The sequence below is a fragment of the Schistocerca gregaria genome, chromosome 3 (genome assembly GCF_023897955.1).
Source record: "Schistocerca gregaria isolate iqSchGreg1 chromosome 3, iqSchGreg1.2, whole genome shotgun sequence".
In the NCBI taxonomy this organism is placed as follows: domain Eukaryota; kingdom Metazoa; phylum Arthropoda; class Insecta; order Orthoptera; family Acrididae; genus Schistocerca; species Schistocerca gregaria.
The window spans coordinates 753,282,922-753,303,767 of NC_064922.1; the positions used below are offsets into that span (position 1 = coordinate 753,282,922).

The 20,846-nt window shown below is 39.0% G+C and overlaps 1 protein-coding gene across 5 annotated transcripts in view; it reads left to right on the forward strand.

Moving 5' to 3' along the window:
• LOC126353925 (uncharacterized) overlaps positions 1–20,846 on the forward strand; it is a 142,816-nt gene that overhangs the window by 22,339 nt on the left and 99,631 nt on the right. For all 5 annotated transcript variants that reach the window (XM_050003178.1, XM_050003181.1, XM_050003176.1 and 2 more), the window contains exon 6: positions 20,466–20,716. In XM_050003178.1, the coding sequence (XP_049859135.1) occupies positions 20,466–20,716 (251 nt within the window). The remainder of the gene's footprint in view (positions 1–20,465; positions 20,717–20,846) is intronic.

Consider the following 20,846-nt stretch of genomic DNA (forward strand, 5'->3'; position numbering starts at 1 on the left):
GTCTTTGATTGTTGAAAAATGCGATGATGGAGCTCTTCTTTTGTTTGCCATTTCATCACTCTCCCTAACGAGACTTCAGCAGTAGTCACCCATCATTGAAGGGTTCCAGTGGCCTCATTAACTTTGTTCCATGGTAAGAAAGTCTTGGTGAAAGCGTTCACCATGCTCATCGCTTATGGCCCAGAAATTTTCCGGAAAGAAATCAAGATGAGAATGTAAAAAGTTAATTTTAAGCGACATTCTACATCCCATGTTCTTATAATTGTTCAACATATCATTCACAATGGTAACATAATTTTTGTCATTTCTGTTACCCAAAAAGCCCTTCAAAATTGCTTAAAAAGAAGACCAAGCAGCTAATTGGATATCTGTGAGATTGGTATAAAAGGTTGGATATTTCAGCAGTTCTCTTATTTGTGGTCCATCAAATATACCCTCTTTCAGATTTGCCTCACTTAATTTGGGAAACTTTTTTTTAAAGTGATTGAAGGCCTCACCTTCTTTATCCAGAACTTATACAAACTTCTTGGTAGGGCCGAGTTCGATATGAAGGGGAGGCAAAATGATTTTATGGATCTCAACCAATGGGGTATTGTTCACATTTCCAAATTGCTCAATTCCTTTTGATTAAACAGCTGTAGCGAAGTGTCATGATATTGAGGGTAGTAATCTTCTATATATTCAATACTTTCTGATTCACTTGACATGATGTCTGGTTCCATGGCTTTCAGGTTAAAGACGGGAACAGGCAACCCCTCATCATGGGGCACAGGCACTGGAGATACATTTTGATACTTTATTTTGTATCTAACTTCGCTTGAATGTCCTGAAATATTTGCAAGACAGAAGTAACAGTCTGAATAATGGTCTTTAGCTCACACCTCACCATTGGAACAGCAAATGGCATGGCTTGGCATTGGCATTGCTTGGTTGTACCATAGGTTATTCAGGCAATATGGGGTGCAAAATTTTTGTCTTGGTCACCAACAGGACAATCAAAATAAAATTTATATGCCTTCTTAACCAAATTAGTGACTGGTTTTCTTTGGACATTTTGAGTGAATTTCCCACACACAAACCAAAAGTTATCGGGGTGGTTCAGACAGCAACAACATACTAGTTGCCATTTTTCTTAATGTAAGTATTAAACATAAAAAGTTTGCTCTAACTTTCACAGGAAACACTCACTGAGGATCTCTTTCACAACACTGGATTACCACACCAACCATTTACTGATTATTTGTAGATCTTCTAGCTCCCCTCTGCAAATCAAACACAAACAATTAAACATCAAAACAAAAGAACAGCAAAAAGTGAAATACTAAAGACGAAAAATAAAAATAAAACCTTTGAAAACTCAAAAATGGTATGTGTTAGAACATTTTGAAAGGCACATTTAGATTCAACACACCAAAATACATACTAGTTGATGTATCACATCCCAGATGTAAAATGGCTGTTGACGAGTGTAATTTGCCCCTCTTTTTCCAACAGGGACTGCCATTGTCCCCTTAAGGTTTCATCACTCCAGTCTCTAAACATCATGTATTCCTAGCACCTTTAAAAAGATTGTTTCTTCAGAAGTGACACAAGCAGTTTCATTAGTGTGGGATGTTCCATTCTATAAAATATAACTAGACTTCTAGTTAAACAAAGTGACACAGCTGCACCAGTTAACATAATACACTCTTTGGTACGTTTAAGGCATGCTACCTTCTCAAGTACAGCCCTTCATTGGCTGGCTTCCTGTGGTCATTTAGCAACAAAATGATGAGACTGAGCTGTTAGTATGAAAGACTTGTCTACCGGACTGTCATCAGTAAAGCCAGTACTGTAAACCTGGCATCTAACAAAGTGGACACTGCAACTATGTTGTTACACCCATCATTTGTATAGTTCCTCCTTCAAATGGGTCAGAAGAAACAAATACATTGCATGTATACGTATAATACTCTGACTAATTTAAGCATCTGTGTCCAATAGGTTGCAAGATGGAACTCAAAAACTAGGGGAATGGTGCAAATTCACATTTCTGTTGGTGAATTATAACCTGTTAAAACATTAATAAGTTCCAGCTTGTAACAGTTGTGCAATGGGCACAACTCGTTGTTGTTGTTGTTGTTGTTGTTGTTGTTGTTGTGGTCTTCAGAGTCCAGAGACTGGTTTGATGCAGCTCTCCCTGCTATTCTATCCTGTGCAAGCTTCTTCATCTCCCAGTACCTACTGCAACCTACATCCTTCTGAATCTGCTTAGTGTATTCATCTCTTGGTCTCCCTCTACAATTTTTACCCTCCACGCTGCCATCCAATACTAAATTGGTGATCCCTTGATGCCTCAGAACATGTCCTACCAACCGATCCCTTCTTCTAGTCAAGGTGTGCCACAAATTTCTCTTCTCCCTAATTCTATTCAATACCTCCTCCTTAGTTATATAATCTACCCATCTAATCTTCAGCATTCTTCTGTATCAACACATTTCGAAAGCTTCTATTCTCTTCTTGTCCAAACTATTTATCGTCCATGTTTCACTTCCATACATGGCTAAACTCCATACAAATACTTTGAGAAACAACTTCCAGACACTTAAATCAATACTCGATGTTAACAAATTTCTCTTCTCCAGAAACACTTCCTTACCATTGCCAGTCTACATTTTATATCCTCTTTACTTCGACCATCACCAGTTATTTTGCTCCCCAAATAGCAAAACTCATTTACTACTTTAATTGTCTCATTTCCTAATCTAATTCCCTCAGCATCACCCGACTTAATTCGACTACATTCCATTATCCTCGATTTGCTTTTGTTGATGTTCATCTTATACTCTCCTTTCAAGACACTATCCATTCCATTCAACTGCTGTTCCACAGTCCTTTGCTGTCTCTGACAGAATTACAATGTCATCGGCGAACCTCCAAGTTTTTATTTCTTCTCCATGGATTTTAATACCTCCTCTGAATTTTTCGTTTGTTTTCTTTACTGCTTGCTCAATATACAGATAGAATAACATTGGGGTTAGGCTACAACCCTGCCTCACTCCCTTCTCAACAACTGCTTCCCTTTCATGTCTCTCGACTCTTATAACTGCCATCTGGTTTCTGTACAAATTGTAAATAGCCTTTCGCTCCCTGTATTTTACCCCTGCCACCTTCAGAATTTGAAAGAGAGTATCCCAGTCAACAATGTCAAAAGCTTTCTCTAAGTCTACAAATGCTAGAAACATAGGTTTGCCTTTCCTTAATCTATTTTCTAAGATAAGTCATAGGGTCAATATTGCCTCACGTGTTCCAACATTTCTACTGAATCCAAACTGATCTTCCCCGAGGTCGGCTTCTACCAGTTTTTCCATTCGTGTGTGAAGAATTTGTGGTAGTATTCTGCAGCTGTGACTTATTAAACTGATAGTTCGGTACTTTTGACATCTGTCAACACCTGCTTTCTTTGGGATTGGAATTATTATATTCTCCTTGAAGTCTGAGGGAATTTCGCCTGTCTCATACCTCCTGCTCACCAGATGATAAGAGTTTTGTCGGGACTGGCTCTCCCAAGGCTATCAGTAGTTCTAATGGAATGTTGTCTACTCCCGGGGCCTTGTTTCGACTCAGGTCTTTCAGTGCTCTGTCAAACTCTTCACACTGTATCATATCTCCCATTTCATCTTCATCTACATCCTCTTCCATTTCTATAATATTGCCCTCAAGTACATCACCCTTTTACAGGCCCTCTATATATGCCTTCCACCTTTCTGCTTTCTCTTCTTTGCTTATAACTGGGTTTCCACCTGAGCTCTTGATATTCACACAAGCAGTTCTCTTTTCTTCAAAAGTCTCTTTAATTTCCCTGTAGGGAGTATCTATCTTACCCCTAGTGAGATATGCCTCTACATCCATTTGTCCTCTACCCGTCCCAGCTTAGCCATTTTGCACTTCCCTGTGGATCTCATTTTTGAGAAGTTTGTATTCCTTTTTGCCTGCTTCATTCACTGCATTTTTATTTTTCTCCTTTCATCAATTAAATTCAATATACACTATTGGCCATTAAAATTGCTACACCAAGAAGAAATGATGGTGATAAATGGGTATTCATTGGACAAATATATTATACTAGAACTGACATGTAATTACATTTTCATGCAATTTGGGTGCGTAGATCCTGAGAAATCAGTAGCCAGAACAACCACCTGTGGTCGTAATAAACGGCCTTGATACACCTGGGCATTGAGTCAAACAGAGCTTGGATGGCGTGTACAGGTACAGCTGCCCATGCAGCTCAACACAATACCACAGTTCATCAAGAGTAGCGACTGGCGTAGTGTGACGAACCAGTTGCTCGGCCACCATTGACCAGACGTTTTCAATTGGTGAGAGATCTGGAGAATGTGCTGACCAGGGCAGCAGTCGAACATTTTCTGTATCCAGAAAGGCCTGTACAGGACCTGCAACAAGCAGTCCTTCATGATCCTGCTGAAATGTTGGATTTTGCAGGGATTGAATGAAGGGTAGAGCCACCGGTCGTAACACATCTGAAATGTAACGTCCACTGTTCAAAGTGCCGTCAGTGCGAACAAGAGGTGACCAAGTCGTGTAACCAATGGCACCCCTTACCACCACGCCAGGTGATATGCCAGTATGGCAATGACGAATACACGCTTCCAATGTGCGTTCACTGTGATGTCGCCAAACATGGATGCGACCATCATGATGCTGCAAACAGAACCTGGATTCATCCGAAAAAATGATGTTTTGCCATTAGTGCACCCTCGTGCGTCATTGAATACACCATCACAGGCCCTCCTGTCTGTAATGCATCGTCAAGGGTAACCGCAGCCGTGGTCTCCGAGCTGGTAGTCCGTTCTACTGCAAACATCGTCTAACTGTTCGTGCAGATGTTTGTTGTCCTGCAAATGTCCCTATCTGTTGACTCAGGAATCAAGACGTTGCTGCACGATCCGTTACAGCCATGCGGATAAGATGCTGGTCATCTCGACTGCTAGTGATATGAGGCCGTTGGGATCCAGCACAGCATTTCGTATTACCCTCCTGAACCCACCGTTTCTATATTCTGCCAACAGTCATTGGATTTTGACCAAGGCGAGCAGCAATGTCGCGATACAATAAACCGCAGTCGCAGTAGGCTACAATCCGACCTTTATCAAAGTCAGAAACGTGATAGTTCGCATCTCTCCTCCTTACACGAGGCATCACAACGACGTTTCACCAGGCAATGCTGGTCAGCTGCTGTTTGTGTATGAGAAATCGGTTGGAAACTTTCCTCATGTTGTCACGTTGTAGGTGTCGCCACCAGTGCCAAACTTGTGTGAATGCTCTGAAAAGCTAATCATTTGCATATCACAGCATCTTCTTCCTGTCGGTTAAATTTCAAGTCTGTAGGACGTCATATTCGTGGTGTAGCAATTTTGATGGCCTGAAGTGTATCTTCTGTTACCCAAGGATTTCTACTAGCCCTCGTCTTTTTACCTACTTGATCCTCTGCTGCCTTCACTACTTCATCCCTCAAAGCTACCCAGTCTTCCTCTGCTTTATTTCTTTTCCCAATTCCTGTCGGTTGTTCCCTAATGTTCTCCCTGAAACTCTCTACAACCTCTGGTTCTGTCAGTTTATCCACATCCCATCCTCTTAAATTCCCACCTGTTTGCAGTTTCTTCAGTTTTAATCTACAGTTCATAACCAATAGATTGTGGTCTTAGTCCACATCTGCCCCTGAAAATGTCTTGCAGTTTAAAACCTGGTTCCTAAATCTCTGTCTTGCCATTATATAACCTCTCTGAAAACTTAGAGTATCTCCAGGCCTCTTCCATGCATACAACCTTCTTTTATGATTCTTGAACAAAGTGTTAGCTATGAATAAGTTATGCTCTGTGCAAAATTCTGCCAAGCGGCTTCCTCTTTCATTCCTTACTTCCATTCCATATTCACCTACCACGTTTCCTTCTCTTCCTTTTCCTCCTATCGAGTTCCAATCACCCATGACTATCAAATTTTCATCTCCCTTCACTATCTGAATAATTTCTTTTACCTCATCATACATTTCATCAATCTCTTCGTCATCTGCGGAGCTAGTTGGCATATAAACTTGTACTATTGTGGTAGACGTGGGCTTCATATCTGTCTTGGCAACAGTAATGCATTCACTATGCTGTTTGTAGTAGCTTACCAGCATTCCTATTTTCCTATTCATTATTAAACCTTCTCTTGCATTACCCCTATTTGATTTTGTGTTTATAACCCTGTATTCGCCTGACAAGAAGTCTTGTTCCTCCTGCCACCAAACTTCACTAATTCCCACTATATCTAACTTAAACCTATCCATTTCCATTTTTTAATTTTCTAACCTACCTTCCTGATTAAGGGATCTGGCATTCCATGCTCCAACCCGTAGAATGCGTTTTCTTTCTCCTGATGACAACGTCCTACTGAGTAGTCCCCGCCTGGAGATCCGAATGTGGGACTATTTTACCTCCGGAATATTTTACTCAAGAGGACGCCATTAGCATTTAACCATATGGTAAAGCTGCATGCCCTGGGAAAAATTACGGCTGTAGTTTCCCCTTGCTTTCAGCTGTTCACAGTACCAGCACAGCAAGGCCGTTTTGGTTGGTGTTACAAGGCCAGATCAGTCAAATCAGCCAGACTGTTGCCTCTGCAACTACTGAAAAGGCTGCTGCCCCTCTTCAGGAACCACATGTTTGTCTGCCCTCTCAGCAGATACCCCACCGTTGTGGTTGCACCTACGGTACAGCTATCTGTATCTCTGCGGCAGGCAAGCCTCCCCACCAATGCCAAAGTCCATGGCTCATTGGGGGGGTGGGCACGACTCATTAACATATTCATTTCAAGAGTTAAACGAAATTCGGACCCATCATTATGTGACAAAAAATTAAGAAGTAAGTCTTTGACTTATTTCCTCTTGTCTTTGAAGGCTTTCTGTTATCAATTTGAAAAGTAGAGACCAACAGTGTTTTCTGTGTGAATGTTCTTTTCCAGCTGTTCCTTCTGAGCTGATAAGTATGAAGTATTGTTAATATGAATTCATTGGAAAATGGGTGGTCCGGTATTTGGACTCGTCCTGGATGTGAGTCCTTGTTGTGGGATGGGCGTAACGATACAAGGTTTTGCTAAAAAAAAAAACTGGTATGAGATGTCTTTAATTTTATTCCTTCGTAACTTTTACATTATCCCCTTTGAAATTCTTCCTACCACATTCCTTACAAAATTCCATGCAAATTTCCCAATGCTTCAAAGCAGTGTTTGAAGTTATTTTCTGAAAGCATGTTCATGGTCTCTGTAGCTTTTTCTTTCACAGCTTCATCTTCCCAACTCTTTCATTTCAGTACAGAGTTCATATTTTAGGGGGTAAAAAAGTCACACTGAGCAAGAACTGGTGAATAGGGTGGATTTTTCCAATACAGGGAATCCCATGCCTAGCCAAAAACATCTTGACAACCAATGTAGTATGACCTGGAGAATTAACACTGATGCAGAATCCACGAGTTGTTTATCCACAGCTCATGTTGCTATCTTCCTACTAGTTCTTGCGAGTGTAGATAGGACTTCAAGATAATATTCCTTATTTGCAGTTCGACTTTCAGACTCTCGATTCATATATACAGTGCAATGGATATTGAAAAACACAATTGTTGCTGCTTTGCATTTTCGGGGTGTATATGACCCAGGACGATTGGGACTTCCGCGTAAAACCCCGATAATTTACTAAAATTCCGGAAATTTTTTGTTGTTTTAGTTTTCAGTTAAATTTTTGTAATTTTGAATGGTAAGAATTGATACTCTAACAAAGGATATTCTGTATCCCGCTACCGCAGAATAATACTGCAACAATAAAACGTTAATGTGGAAAAAAAATAAAAAAAAACATAAATTGCAAAGGAAATGTGCCATATACAACAACAAAATACAGCGCTCATACAAGCATTTGCCAGCAGCAAAATGTGTCAAACACTTCAGGGAGACTATGCAATGCTTCATAACAACAAATTGCACCCGATGAGCGTGACGTCACAACTGTTTACATTAAGCCTAATTTACAGGACGACACTAGGTTGCAGGCAACTGCACTACCGGCCACTGAACATGTGCGCCACGTGTTTGCATAACTCGTTGGTGAAACTAAACACTTTCGGTGTGTTCCAACTTTGGCGACACTAATTACGTGAGTGTTGAGGTTGTGTGTGATCGTAGAGTGTAGACAAACTCAAATATGAAGTGGGGAACTTAGGATAATGTTTGCTTTTTGGATGTCTATGGTTTGCATAGGTGTGTGTCGGATTTCAGTGATGCTGATTACAAAAATAGCAACATATTGCTGCTGCTGAGACCATGTGCGATCATAACATAGATGGTTTGACTCTGTATGAGCTGCAGGGAAAAATTTATTCAGTTAGAAGCACATATACAACTGAATTAAGAAACATACAAGCAAGTGTAATTCTAGCCATGGCAGTGCTCTCGCCTACAAGACTAAACTCCCATCATTTCGAATTCGCCAACTCTTTGTTAAGGAATATTGTTGACAGGAGGGAAGGCTATACAGATTCAAGAAGCTGCATTCTTTATTCAATATTCGTTTTTTAAAACATAGCCATAGTGCTCCCCATTCAAATATGTTAGAATTTTGATATATTGCTACTGTACAGATCTGTCTTCAAGATAGTAGTTTGTAAACCATTCTCTTCTTAATGTGGCCTGCTTCAAATAATTATTGTTGTGAATGTTAATAATTATTACTGTTATCGTAAATAATTATTGGTGTTAATGAAAAAGTGTCATCACCAACCAAAACCGTATCTTATAGCATGCCAAGTGTTCTTGATTGTAATGCATGCAATGTGATATCTAATTTCAGTTCTGGTGACAGTGCTTCATTGCATTATAGTACCTATATTCCTTATTGCACAATTAACTCTATTTAGATAAAACGTGAACAGTTCTGGTTACATTTTAAGATAATTAAAAGAACTTCTTCGATCTTCCGTTATAAATAATTTCAGCAAGGATGCTGAGCAACCGAGCTGACGTCTTTTTTTTCATCCAGTCACGAATCAAAACAAGTTTCTTATTATTATTTTTTTTTCTTATGCAGTGATTCCATGCAGCAAGTATTAACTCCACCACAACTCGTGCGTTACGCAGCTGCCAAAACTTTCATTTCAGACACGACTCAGGGACCCACAAAACGATGAAACTGAAGTGCATACCGGTGTTGCCATGTCTACAGTCATATATGAAACCACTTGCATTCAACTCATTCCACACAACGAGTGGCACAACCCAATGCCATAGTGTAAACTAGGCTTTAGATTCGTTTTAGCAGCTAGGAGCGGGCTCATGCGTGTGAGCAGTTGAGTGGCGTATGAGTAATACCTTCTCCTGTTTCTGGCTACAGAAATGTGGCTGTTGGCTGTGTAAGCAGCCACAGCAAACAGCCAGATGGAACCGAAAAAAATTTAACTGCTGCGCTGAAGCTGCCAGATTCACGCATGCGCAGCGAGCCCATTAGGGAGTGGGGGGGGGGGGGGGGACTGCCAAATTCATATTCTTGAGGAGAAAAAAAACCTTGTTTCACGAAGCTCCCAGCATCCAGCTCACATTGGTCTATCAATTACTCGTATAATTTTGATGTGCATCCATGTTGGTTTTTGAACACACTCTGTAAATTGATTTCTGAATGAATCATAAGCCGCACGGGTAGCCGTGTAGTCCGAGGCAACTTGTCACGGTAACGCGCAGCTCCCCCCGTCGGAAGTTCGAATCCTCCCTTGGGTATGGGTGTATGTGTTGTCCTTAGCATAAGTTAGATTAAGTAGTGTATAAGCTTAGGGACCGATGACATTAGCAGTTTGGCCCCATGGAAGAAAAAAGCATAAATTAATTTTCGAATGGGTGCATAGTGTATGTGATGTCTCTGTCAGGGGAACCTCGTCGCACCTAAAAATAAACTTTGCAGCAGGCAAAAGGGGACCAGGATATATAAGCTGAACGAGTGAATGCCAATTGCTGTCCGATTATGTTGTTTGGGTTTCCGAATGATCAGCATTGTTATAATTACGAGGGAAATCCATAGATTCAGACTACCAGAGTGAAAATGAACGACTAACAGGAATAAAAGGAAGGAAGATTACATATTATCTGGTGTATCCAGGAAAATAAAAATTTGTCAGAAAATTTTTGGCTAGATAGCTACACTAGTAACGACCAGTGATCCAGTCCCCGTCTAGCAGCCACTTAAGTTCTATTCTCGAAGAGCACGGAAAATGTTTGGTACGAACATAACAACGCCTAGCTAGAGAATAATCAGGGATAACTAAACCAGTGATTCTGGCAGCAGGGTTAGTGAAGTTAATCAGCGAATAAGTTTTGACAAAGGCAGAAATAATTCCAGAATTAGTCATGACAAGATGGTTTTTTGGAACGAGGAAGGAGAAGAAATGGGGACATCACACAAATTAGGGAAGAATATGACAATTCAAAATTCATATAAAAATCTTGTACTACTGCTTTTCAATCTCATGCTCGAGAAACTGGAGCGTTTGAATGAAATGTGAAACTATTTTCTAACATAAAGCTTTTTGCTTGTAGTAGGCCTAATAGGCAGTTTATGTTAGTCTTTGTGAATTATATTCTGTCTTGTTATAAAAATGACCATTTGTGCCAGAACAGTCTCGTTTATTTGGTGTGTGTTACAATTTCTGCAATGTTAGAAAGTCCTATTGTGTTTTATCTAGCAGGCAGTGGCAAAGTAGATGTAATCAGATCGAGAAACTACACCAGTCTTGGGTACTATTTGTATTAACAGCTTACACAGTATCAGACAACGATATTTCTATTTGTCAGGTAGCAAAACGTTTGATGGACTTCGATGAGGTAATAGATTATGTCGCAGGAAGGAAAGCATGCCACGTAAAGCTGTAGCGCGATTAGACAGAAACAATGCTAGGACTGTGTGGAAGATTGAAGTAATATGTACTCTCTTGCTTGTCTCTTCTACTGGTTTCATGTATCATACATTTAATTTTATGTCCCCCAAAACAGAAAGTTATTAGTTAACAGGCAATAAAGAGTGCAAATTTTCTGAAGAGTTCTTGTTCTCCCAGTGAAAAATAATCCCAACCAGTATTAATTGCAAGTTTTTTTATTTTTTTATATTATTAAAAGAAGGGCAGGATGTCAAACCGGTCGACTGGGAGCAGGAGAGACACCACAGGACATTTTAATTTCCACTGTCCTGAATATAGTTTGCTGACATCCAGTACAAAATATACACGTTTCAATTCCACGGAGCGAAATACAGTGATGTGCAACAGAAGAATGCTGTGTGAAGAGGGGTGGCACTGCACTATGGCACACTTAAGACAAATAACATGTCTTAAATTTCCTCGAACATATATGTTTTATGTATCGGACTCTTCAGAAAGATGTGCGCTACAAAATGAAAATATTTTTGAAAATTCGATTTTTTAATATTTTTGACGTCTTAGTATTGCCCCAGTTCGGAAATATCGTAGATCAGAGGCTGATGTGCAGAGCAGCCTGACAATGAGTTATAGTGGGAAAGTGTGTAGTCTCCACGTGACCCATGTTTACATTTAGTTATTTTGCTGTTTCCTCTTTGTTTACTGTTCTCACGTCAAATGAACACAAAATGGATTTCTGTGGCCGGGAGCTATCAAGTGAATTAAAATACATTCACATAATTACGGAAGGCTAACATACATTATTAGTTTCAGATTTTATTTTATTTCCACGTTTCTGACAGCCATGCATTAATTGCCATGTAGAAGAATGAAGCTATTTTTGTTGGTTTGCCAAAGAAATTTGGTTTTTATTAATGTATTTGCCGAGACAGTCAATGTGTTTGAATCAAAGTGTATAATTCCACACTGTTGGCTAATTTTAACTGCTCGCTGCATTTCAAGTGCATGTTTTCACCTAGCACGTATGGCATTATGCCATAATGAAGAATAAAAAATGATGTAATACAGTACTTGTATTCCAAGAAAATTTACATCCCGAAACCCACACTGAAAAGCGAAATTCCGATGCTCTTGGAGTATCCTCTGATGTCTTTTTTTCTTTTATGACGTAATGTAAGATCTTTTAATGTTTTACACGTAACGAACATACAGGCTTCCTGCGTCATAGCAGCTGCCAAAGCACGGTGGCGCCTGTTATCTGGTGATCTCTGACGAGTATTGAAATGAACCTATTTCTAACAGGTCGTGGGAAAATATTGCATTACTTTCAAAGTAAATTTCTGTTTATGTAAGCTGAACTATGTGCGAGAATGTACGATGAATTTCTTAAATCACAGAGCGTTTGATGACGAGCCATTTAGAAGTATTTCGAGCCCAGAAGTTCAGACATTCATGTCGTTATTATGAGCAAATTTATGTAGTGCTACAGGAAGCTCTCTCTCCTCTGCAGTAGCTAATTTGTTTGTGGAAGCTCTCTCTCCTCTGCAGTAGCTAATTTGTTTGTGGAAAGGTTTGAGGACAAATCACTGGACTCAGCTAAAAATTTTACTGTCACATTTGTGTGATATATCTTAAAGTGTAACTCGCGCAAAAATATCAACATTATATGTGAAAGCTTAGCTTCTCTTGCAGCTTATTAGCCTCAGAGACCAATATTATATGTGCAAGCTTTGCTTTTTTTGTAGCAGCACTATGTATATTAATTTAAAACATTAACTATTCCTGTTGGTGTATCTGTGCTACTTAACAATTATGTTGGTATTAGCTGACTACATCACGTGTCCTGTGGTCTGAATATCCGCTGTCATCGGCTGGTGGGATCACGTGACATGAGCTATGACTGTCTTAAAAAGTGCTTCACAATCTCGATTACAATGGTTTGGAAAGTAACATGCGGTATTTGGTGGAATTTGGATTTATACTTTCGTAATACGAAAATATGCAGCGTACATGTTGCTTAACATCAAAAAATTTTCCAAAAAGAGTTTCCTTCCCTGAGTTTCGTTTTCTAAAGTGCTGAGAAATTCTACGCCCATGCATAAAAACATAACCATTCAAAGGATTGATACGTTTTACAGTTCTGAGGGAAAATATACTGTCGCTTAATTACACGGAAAAATTGTGTTTCATTAAGGAGAAAGTGTATTTTTAACCGGGAAAAATTCGGGAATTTTTCTTTCGTTGTCCGCGTATACACCCTGATTTTGATTTTGATATTCGAGCCTTCTTTTTGGTGAATTGAGGCTCTTCCAGTGCAGTGGAGTTGTAGAATATTGCTCAAGTATGTGCAGCCAATACCAGGTAGTACTAACAGGGATATTGAACATATACAGAGAAGGAAAATTGCTTCTCCCTATACAGTGGAGATGCTGACTCGCAGATAGGCACAATAAAATGATTGTCTTAAATAAGCTTTCGGCCAGTATGGCGTCCATCAAAAATAGACAAAAAGCACACACTCTCTGCAGTCTCTGGCATCTTAAGCCAGAGTGTGACTTTAGTTGCTAGAGACTCCAGAGAGAGAGAGAGAGAGAGAGAGAGAGAGAGAGAGAGTGCGCGCCATATATTTTTGTCAAAGGCCATACTGTCCAAAAGCTTATTTGTGACATTCTTTTTGTTGTGCCTACCTGTGAGACACCATCTCCGCTATATGGTGAGTAGCAACTTTCCTTTTCATAATATTGTTACATTCCATCCTCGATTTTCCATTGTTTGATGTACAGAGAAGAGCAACATGAATGGTCACATGTTTGTTTAATCTGTGAGATAGTTTTGTGAAGATACTGAAGGAACTGAATTAGAATACTCTTGAAGATAGACATAAACTATCTCAAGAAAGTCTGTTAACAACGTTGCAAAAACTGGCTTTAAATGATTACTCTAGAAGTATGCTACAATCCCGTAGGGATTATGAGAATAAGATTTAAAAAATTACTGTGCACATAGAGGCATTCAGACAATTATTCGTCCCACATTCCGTACATCCATGTAACAGGAAGGAACCTTAATAACTGGTACAGTGGGACGTACCATGTACCATGCACCTCATGGTGTTGTGCCGAGTATATATGTAGATCAAAAACTTGACACTTAGTTTTCGAATCATTAATGATAAACCACAATTCATCAATTTTTAAAGAAATTTAGTGTGTCAGTAGTAATGTTCATTTGAGAGGCTTTTTGTTCGGGTACCAGGCTTTTGAATAAACCTTCCTCAAGTACTCATATAAATTCTGCCAAACTGTTTCTTGCAGATTCTTGCAATACAAGCAACTGCATGAATATTCAACTGAAGGTCATTTTGGATTAAATATGCAAACTTTCAGTGTCTTCATCCATTGTTGACATTGAGGGTCGCCCTGGACAAGGCTCAATGTTATTCGTCCCTCTTTGAGCTGCTTAAGCAGCTCAAAAACTTGAGTGCATAAAAGACTCTCATCAGTGTCGACATGTTTCACGGGAATGGGCCTTTGTGGTGGATTTTACAGTTCTAGTAAAAAATTCATATTACTTCATTACCCTTTCAGAACACTAAGCGTTTTTTGGACCGACATTGTGTATCTGTTAACAAATCAGTTGCTTTAGTTTGTAGGCAGACTTGATATTGTTGTTGTTGTTGTTGTCTTCAGTCCTGAGACTGGTTTGATGCAGCTCTCCATGCTACTCTATCCTGTGCAAGCTGCTTCATCTCCCAGTACCTACTGCAACCTACATCCTTCTGAATCTGCTTAGTGTACTCATCTCTCGGTCTCCCTCTACGATTTTTACCCTCCACGCTGCCCTCCAATGCTAAATTTGTGATCCCTTGATGCCTCAAAACATGTCCTACCAACCGATCCCTTCTTCTAGTCAAGTTGTGCCACAAACTTCTCTTCTCCCCAATCCTATTCAATACCTCCTCATTAGTTACGTGATCTATCCACCTTATCTTCAGTATTCTTCTGTAGCACCACATTTCGAAAGCTTCTATTCTCTTCTTGTCCAAACTAGTTATCGTCCATGTTTCACTTCCATACATGGCTACACTCCAAACAAATACTTTCAGAAACGACTTCCTGATACATAAATCTATATTCGATGTTAACAAATTTCTCTTCTTCAGAAATGCTTTCCTTGCCATTGCCAGTCTACATTTTATATCCTCTCTACTTCGACCATCATCAGTTATTTTACTTCCTAATTAGCAAAACTCCTTTACTACTTTAAGTGTCTCATTTCCTAATCTAATTCCCTCAGCATCACCCGATTTAATTTGACTACATTCCATTATCCTCGTTTTGCTTTTGTTGATGTTCATCTTATGTCCTCCTTTCAAGACACTGTCCATTCCGTTCAACTGCTCTTCCAAGTCCTTTGCCGTCTCTGACAGAATTACAATGTCATCGGCGAACCTCAAAGTTTTTACTTCGTCTCCATGAATTTTAATACCTACTCCAAATTTTTCTTTTGTTTCCTTTACTGCTTGCTCAATATACAGATTGAATAACATCGGGGAGAGGCTACAACCCTGTCTCACTCCTTTCCCAACCACTGCTTCCCTTTCATGCCCCTCGACTCTTATTACTGCCATCTGGTTTCTGTACAAATTGTAAATAGCCTTTCGCTCCCTGTATTTTACCCCTGCCACCTTTAGAATTTGAAAAAGAGTATTCCAGTCAACATTGTCAAAAGCTTTCTCTAAGTCTACAAATGCTATAAACGTAGGTTTGCCTTTTCTTAATCTTTCTTCTAAGATAAGTCGTAAGGTCAGTATAGCCTCACGTGTTCCAACATTTCGACGGAATCCAAACTGATCCTCCCCGAGGTCTGCATCTACCAGTTTTTCCATTCGTCTGTAAAGAATTCGCGTTAGTATTTTGCAGACGTGGCTTATTAAACTGATAGTTCGGTAATTTTCACATCTGTCAGCACCTGCTTTCTTTGGGATTGGAATTATTATATTCTTCTTGAAGTCTGAGGGTATTTCGCCTGTCTCATACATCTTGCTGACCAGCTGGTAGAGTTTTGTCATGACTGGCTCTCCCAAGGCCGTCAGTAGTTCTAATGGAATGTTGTCTACTCCGGGGGCCTTGTTTCGACTCAGGTCTTTCAGTGCTCTGTCAAACTCTTCACGCAGTATCGTATCTCCCATTTCGTCTTCATCTACATCCTCTTCCATTTCCATAATATTGTCCTCAAGTACATCACCCTTGTATAAACCTTCTATATTCTCCTTCCACCTTTCTGCCTTCCCTTCTTTGCTTAGAACTGGGTTGCCATCTGAGCTCTTGGTATTCATACACGTGGTTCTCTTCTCTCCAAAGGTTTCTTTAATTTTCCTGTAGGCAGTATCTATCTTACCCCTAGTGAGATAAGCTTCTACATCCTTACATTTGTCCTCTAGCCATCCCTGTTTAGCCATTTTGCACTTCCTTTCGATCTCATTTTTGAGACGTTTGTATTCCTTTTTGCCTGCTTCATTTACTGCATTTTTATATTTTCTCCTTTCATCAATTAAATTCAATATTTCTTCTGTTACCCAAGGATTTCTAGCAGCCCTCGTCTTTGTACCTACTTTATCCTCTGCTGCCTTCACTACTATATCCCTCAGAGCTACCCATTCTTCTTCTACTGTATTTCTTTCCCCTATTCCTGTCAATTGTTCCCTTATGCTCTCTCTGAAACTCTGTACAACCTCTGGTTCTTTCAGTTTATCCAGGTCCCATCTCCTTAATTTCCCACATTTTTGCAGTTTCTTCAGTTTTAATCTACAGGTCATAACCAATAGATTGTGGTCAGAGTCCACATCTGCCCCTGGAAATGTCTTACAACTTAAAACCTGGTTCCTAAATCTCTGTCTTACCATTATATAATCTATCTGATAACTTTTAGTATCTCCAGGGTTCTTCCACGTATACAACCTTCTTTCATGATTCTTAAACCAATTTTAGTACAAGGAAATGGTTGTGGTAGAATGTGATCACACAAAGTTTGACATTGGCATCAGAAGGAAGGCCTGTATTCTTGCAGATTTCAAGCATTTTCACAATTTTTTCTTATTGTGTTTTTGTGACTTTTTTATTTATGTAACCTGATGAGATTAGTATTTTAAAGCCTTCTCTTACATTGGACCAGAGTTTGACACATACACTACTTTCTTTGCATCATACTTAGCTAAGAAGTAACATTAATTATATAATAGGAGAAATGATAATAAAATTATTTGAGTGTATTTAGAGATAATGAGAGTAAATAGTGCTGACTAAGGACCAGTAAAATTAATACCAGCTGTACTTTTACTACTGCTTCCACTAATAATGATAACAACAATGATAGTGGCAGATGTAAAAAGAATTCGTAGGCCTTTTTTGGTTTAGCAAGTCCTGGGGAAAAGAAAGTTAAGGTTACTGCACCAGCCAAGAAACTGGGAAATCGGGAAAATGTGGTTGGATAAAAGACTGTAAATGTGTAATGAGTGCATACAGGGGCAAAGATGATCATGATTGTTTCTTCAATATTGAAAAGGATATTTGCTACTCACCATACAGCGGAGAAGCTGAGTCGCAGATAGGCACAACAAAAAGACTGTCAGAAAGTGAGCTTGTATCCAACAAGGCCTTTCTGCTCATCGTCTAGTGGCTAGCGTTACTGCCACTGGATCACGTGATCCTGGGTTCAATTCCCGGCCGGGTTGGGGATTTACTCTGCCCAGGGATTGGGTGTTTGTGTTGTCGTCATCATCATCATCATTCGTAATAGTAATAGATTGGACTGTGTACACAATTGTACCGTGAAAAAATTGGGACTTTGTATGGGTGCTGATGACTGCCCAGTCGAGTGCCCCACAAACGAAACACCACCTCCACAACCACACTGACAAAGAGTGTAGGATCTAAAACTAAAAACTAAGGTTTGCCTGATAGTATCTATGCCCATTGTGACTTTTTGATGCTAGACACGATGCATTGCTGGTGAGATGTCAGGTATGGGCAATACCATTGCACTCCATTTGGGAAGAAATAGGTTTCGTGTAGTAAGAAAAGTTTTTAATCAATAAAGTTTTCTCTTGAACACAGATATTTTAGTAATTCCTTTTTCGATGAAGATAATGGCATATAGTTATATAGTTACATTGATATAGATTTCCACTGCAAAAGGTATCCTGCATTTCAAGTTAAGAATTTGTCAATACTCCGTGTGTATTTTAAGAGGGATGTGCAGAACCGCCATTGTGACAAGTAAATTTTTATGTATTTTTTACCATAATGGATGTTCAAGCACATTTATCCTCTGTACAGAATTACTTTAGGATTGATACTTCAGCAGGAGCACATATAGGGGTGGAACATAATTACTACATCCTGCACTGTGATCACACATGTAATCTTGTATTTTATTCAGCCTGCTCACACTGGTAAACTGTTCAGTGTACAGAGATACAACTGGCTTTTTTGTTTTGAAAGAGGGGAGCTGTGACTTCATTTTGCTTTTATTTGTGGCAATGAAATGAAATGAAATGTCGTGTGACGAGGGCCTCCCGTCGGGTAGACTGTTTGCCTGCTGCAAGTCTTTCGATTTGACACCACTTCAGCGACTTGCGCGTCGATGGGGATGAAATGATGATGATTAGAACAACACAACACCCAGTACCTGAGTGGAGAAAATCTCCGACCCAGCCGGGAATCGAACCCGGGCCCTTTGGATTGACAGTCTGTTGCGCTGACCACTCAGCTACCGGGGCGGACCATTTGTGGCAATAAATGTTTAATAAGTTATATGGGGAGTTCACAGAAATGTGTTTCCTGGTAATGCTATCCAACCTTTGATGCACAAGAAAGTTTTTTGTTGTTGAATTTAGATCACAGTTCCCCCAAATTTTTATCCCGTCAACCCCTTCATAGAATATTTACCTTCTTATCGACCCCCAGATTAAGTATTTAACAAAAACATTAAATATTTTTTTTTTTAATTTCTGATGTTACGACCTCCAGAATAATTATTTAGCAAAAATATTAAATAATTGATTTTCATTTCTGATGTTAAGCAATAAGGAGACCAGCATAACAATCCAACAAACGAATTTATAATTTCCATACCTTACAAAATCCACCCAATAAGTTTAACAGAGAGAAGATAAACTCCAGTGTTGTTATAATCTTAAAAAGTAATAGTAAAATAATGTAAATATGGAAATTTGCCTATAGTTCTTAAACCATACACGTCATAATATGTAAAACCCACAATTATATTTGGAAATTAAGTTATACTGAATGAAGAAGCCTCTTACTACCTTTTTTTGACTACTGTATACTTTAAAAATATTAATGTAGCTTTGTATCAAAGTAATTTATATTAGTGGATGGATGTATCTGAAGAGAATCAGCAAGATTATTGATATTCACTTGAAAATTCGTAAGTTTTAATTGCAGATCACCACGTTTTTTCCAAGTTCAGTTTGTTCCCGTTTCATCAAATTTCTGTTTGTATGGCTAAAACCAGCTACAACCACAAATGAAGTTAGGAATGCAAGTAAGACAGATTCAACTTGTGCTCTGAGCTTGCAATATTTCTTGCAGCAGAATTGTTATTGCACCAAAATTCCCTGAGGTTTTTATTTTCAAGCAATGCTTAAGCTTCGAAATCTGCAAATATTTCAATTAGTTCATTTCTAAGCCAGGTTCACTACCTTCATTATCTATTTTTGCATCAAGTGGAATAGCAAACCATTCTGGAACAAGCATATTCCCCAAGTCTTCTAAACGTGCTTTAAAATCCTTTCTTAATTTATCTAGATGTTTAATGTATATCTCCAAATCACAGTCAGAAATATTTTCATTTTCGTGTAGTGCTCACAAGATTGAAAAGGTAACAGTTGGATCATGCTGTGAAGATATAAATTGCTCCATTTTTACTGGAATGGCCACTGTCATTGTTAGAGCTTGAACAACTATAAAGTTTTTTTTTTCCTTGCAAATGCTTGTTTACTTCATTAAATTTCAAATAAAGGTCTGCCAAAGAGAACAGATTGTTCTTCCACTGTTTTAACACATGATATAGTGATAGATCCAGATTCCTATGGAATTCTGCAGTAGAGTCGTACAAGTCAACAACCCTGTGAAACCTATTGGCAACCATCTTTCGTTTCATCACATTCTTCGCATCACTTTGCAAACAATTGGAAATTGAGAGGGTAACCTTTAATTTTATTTAGTGACCTTGTGCCCACTTTTAGAGTATCACGTTCACAGTTTCGCCATTTAGTTTAGGCAGGTGCTCACTTTCAGGTTTGTTATCATATACTCTTCACAGTTTTTCACAATAAAAGGGGGGGGGGGGGGGAGGTCGGGGTTTAGAGGTATTAAAGTATTCTGTACCACGCACTGTAAAATGGCCTTCAGAATATTGCTTAGATGTATGCATACATATCACTTACAGTAACGAACAATGTTCTATAAAATAATCAACAAATGTTGACAGAAAACCAGGAAAAAAAGGCTGCAAGAAAAACCTTACATCCTGTTGACAAGAATGGCAGCATCAAAGATATTAAACAGGTACAGAATAAGGACATCAAATCATTCACTTCAAAGAATGACATACCTTGTGCTGATGAAACTGAGAAGGCCCCAGAAATGCAATTAGAGTTGAAGGAGAGCCCTCCCATTAAGGAGAAGGGAGGTGATAGCCCAGAAATCGTGAAAAATACTGAGAAAAAATTGGATGAACAGGTAAATACAGCAGCTGTTTTTTAACTATAGCAGATATTTTGATATTTTTTCTTTGTAACATTTTATGATACTTCATTGTCTTCTTCATTTTGTACATGTTGTCGTGTCATTGCGTGCTTTATTCTAATAC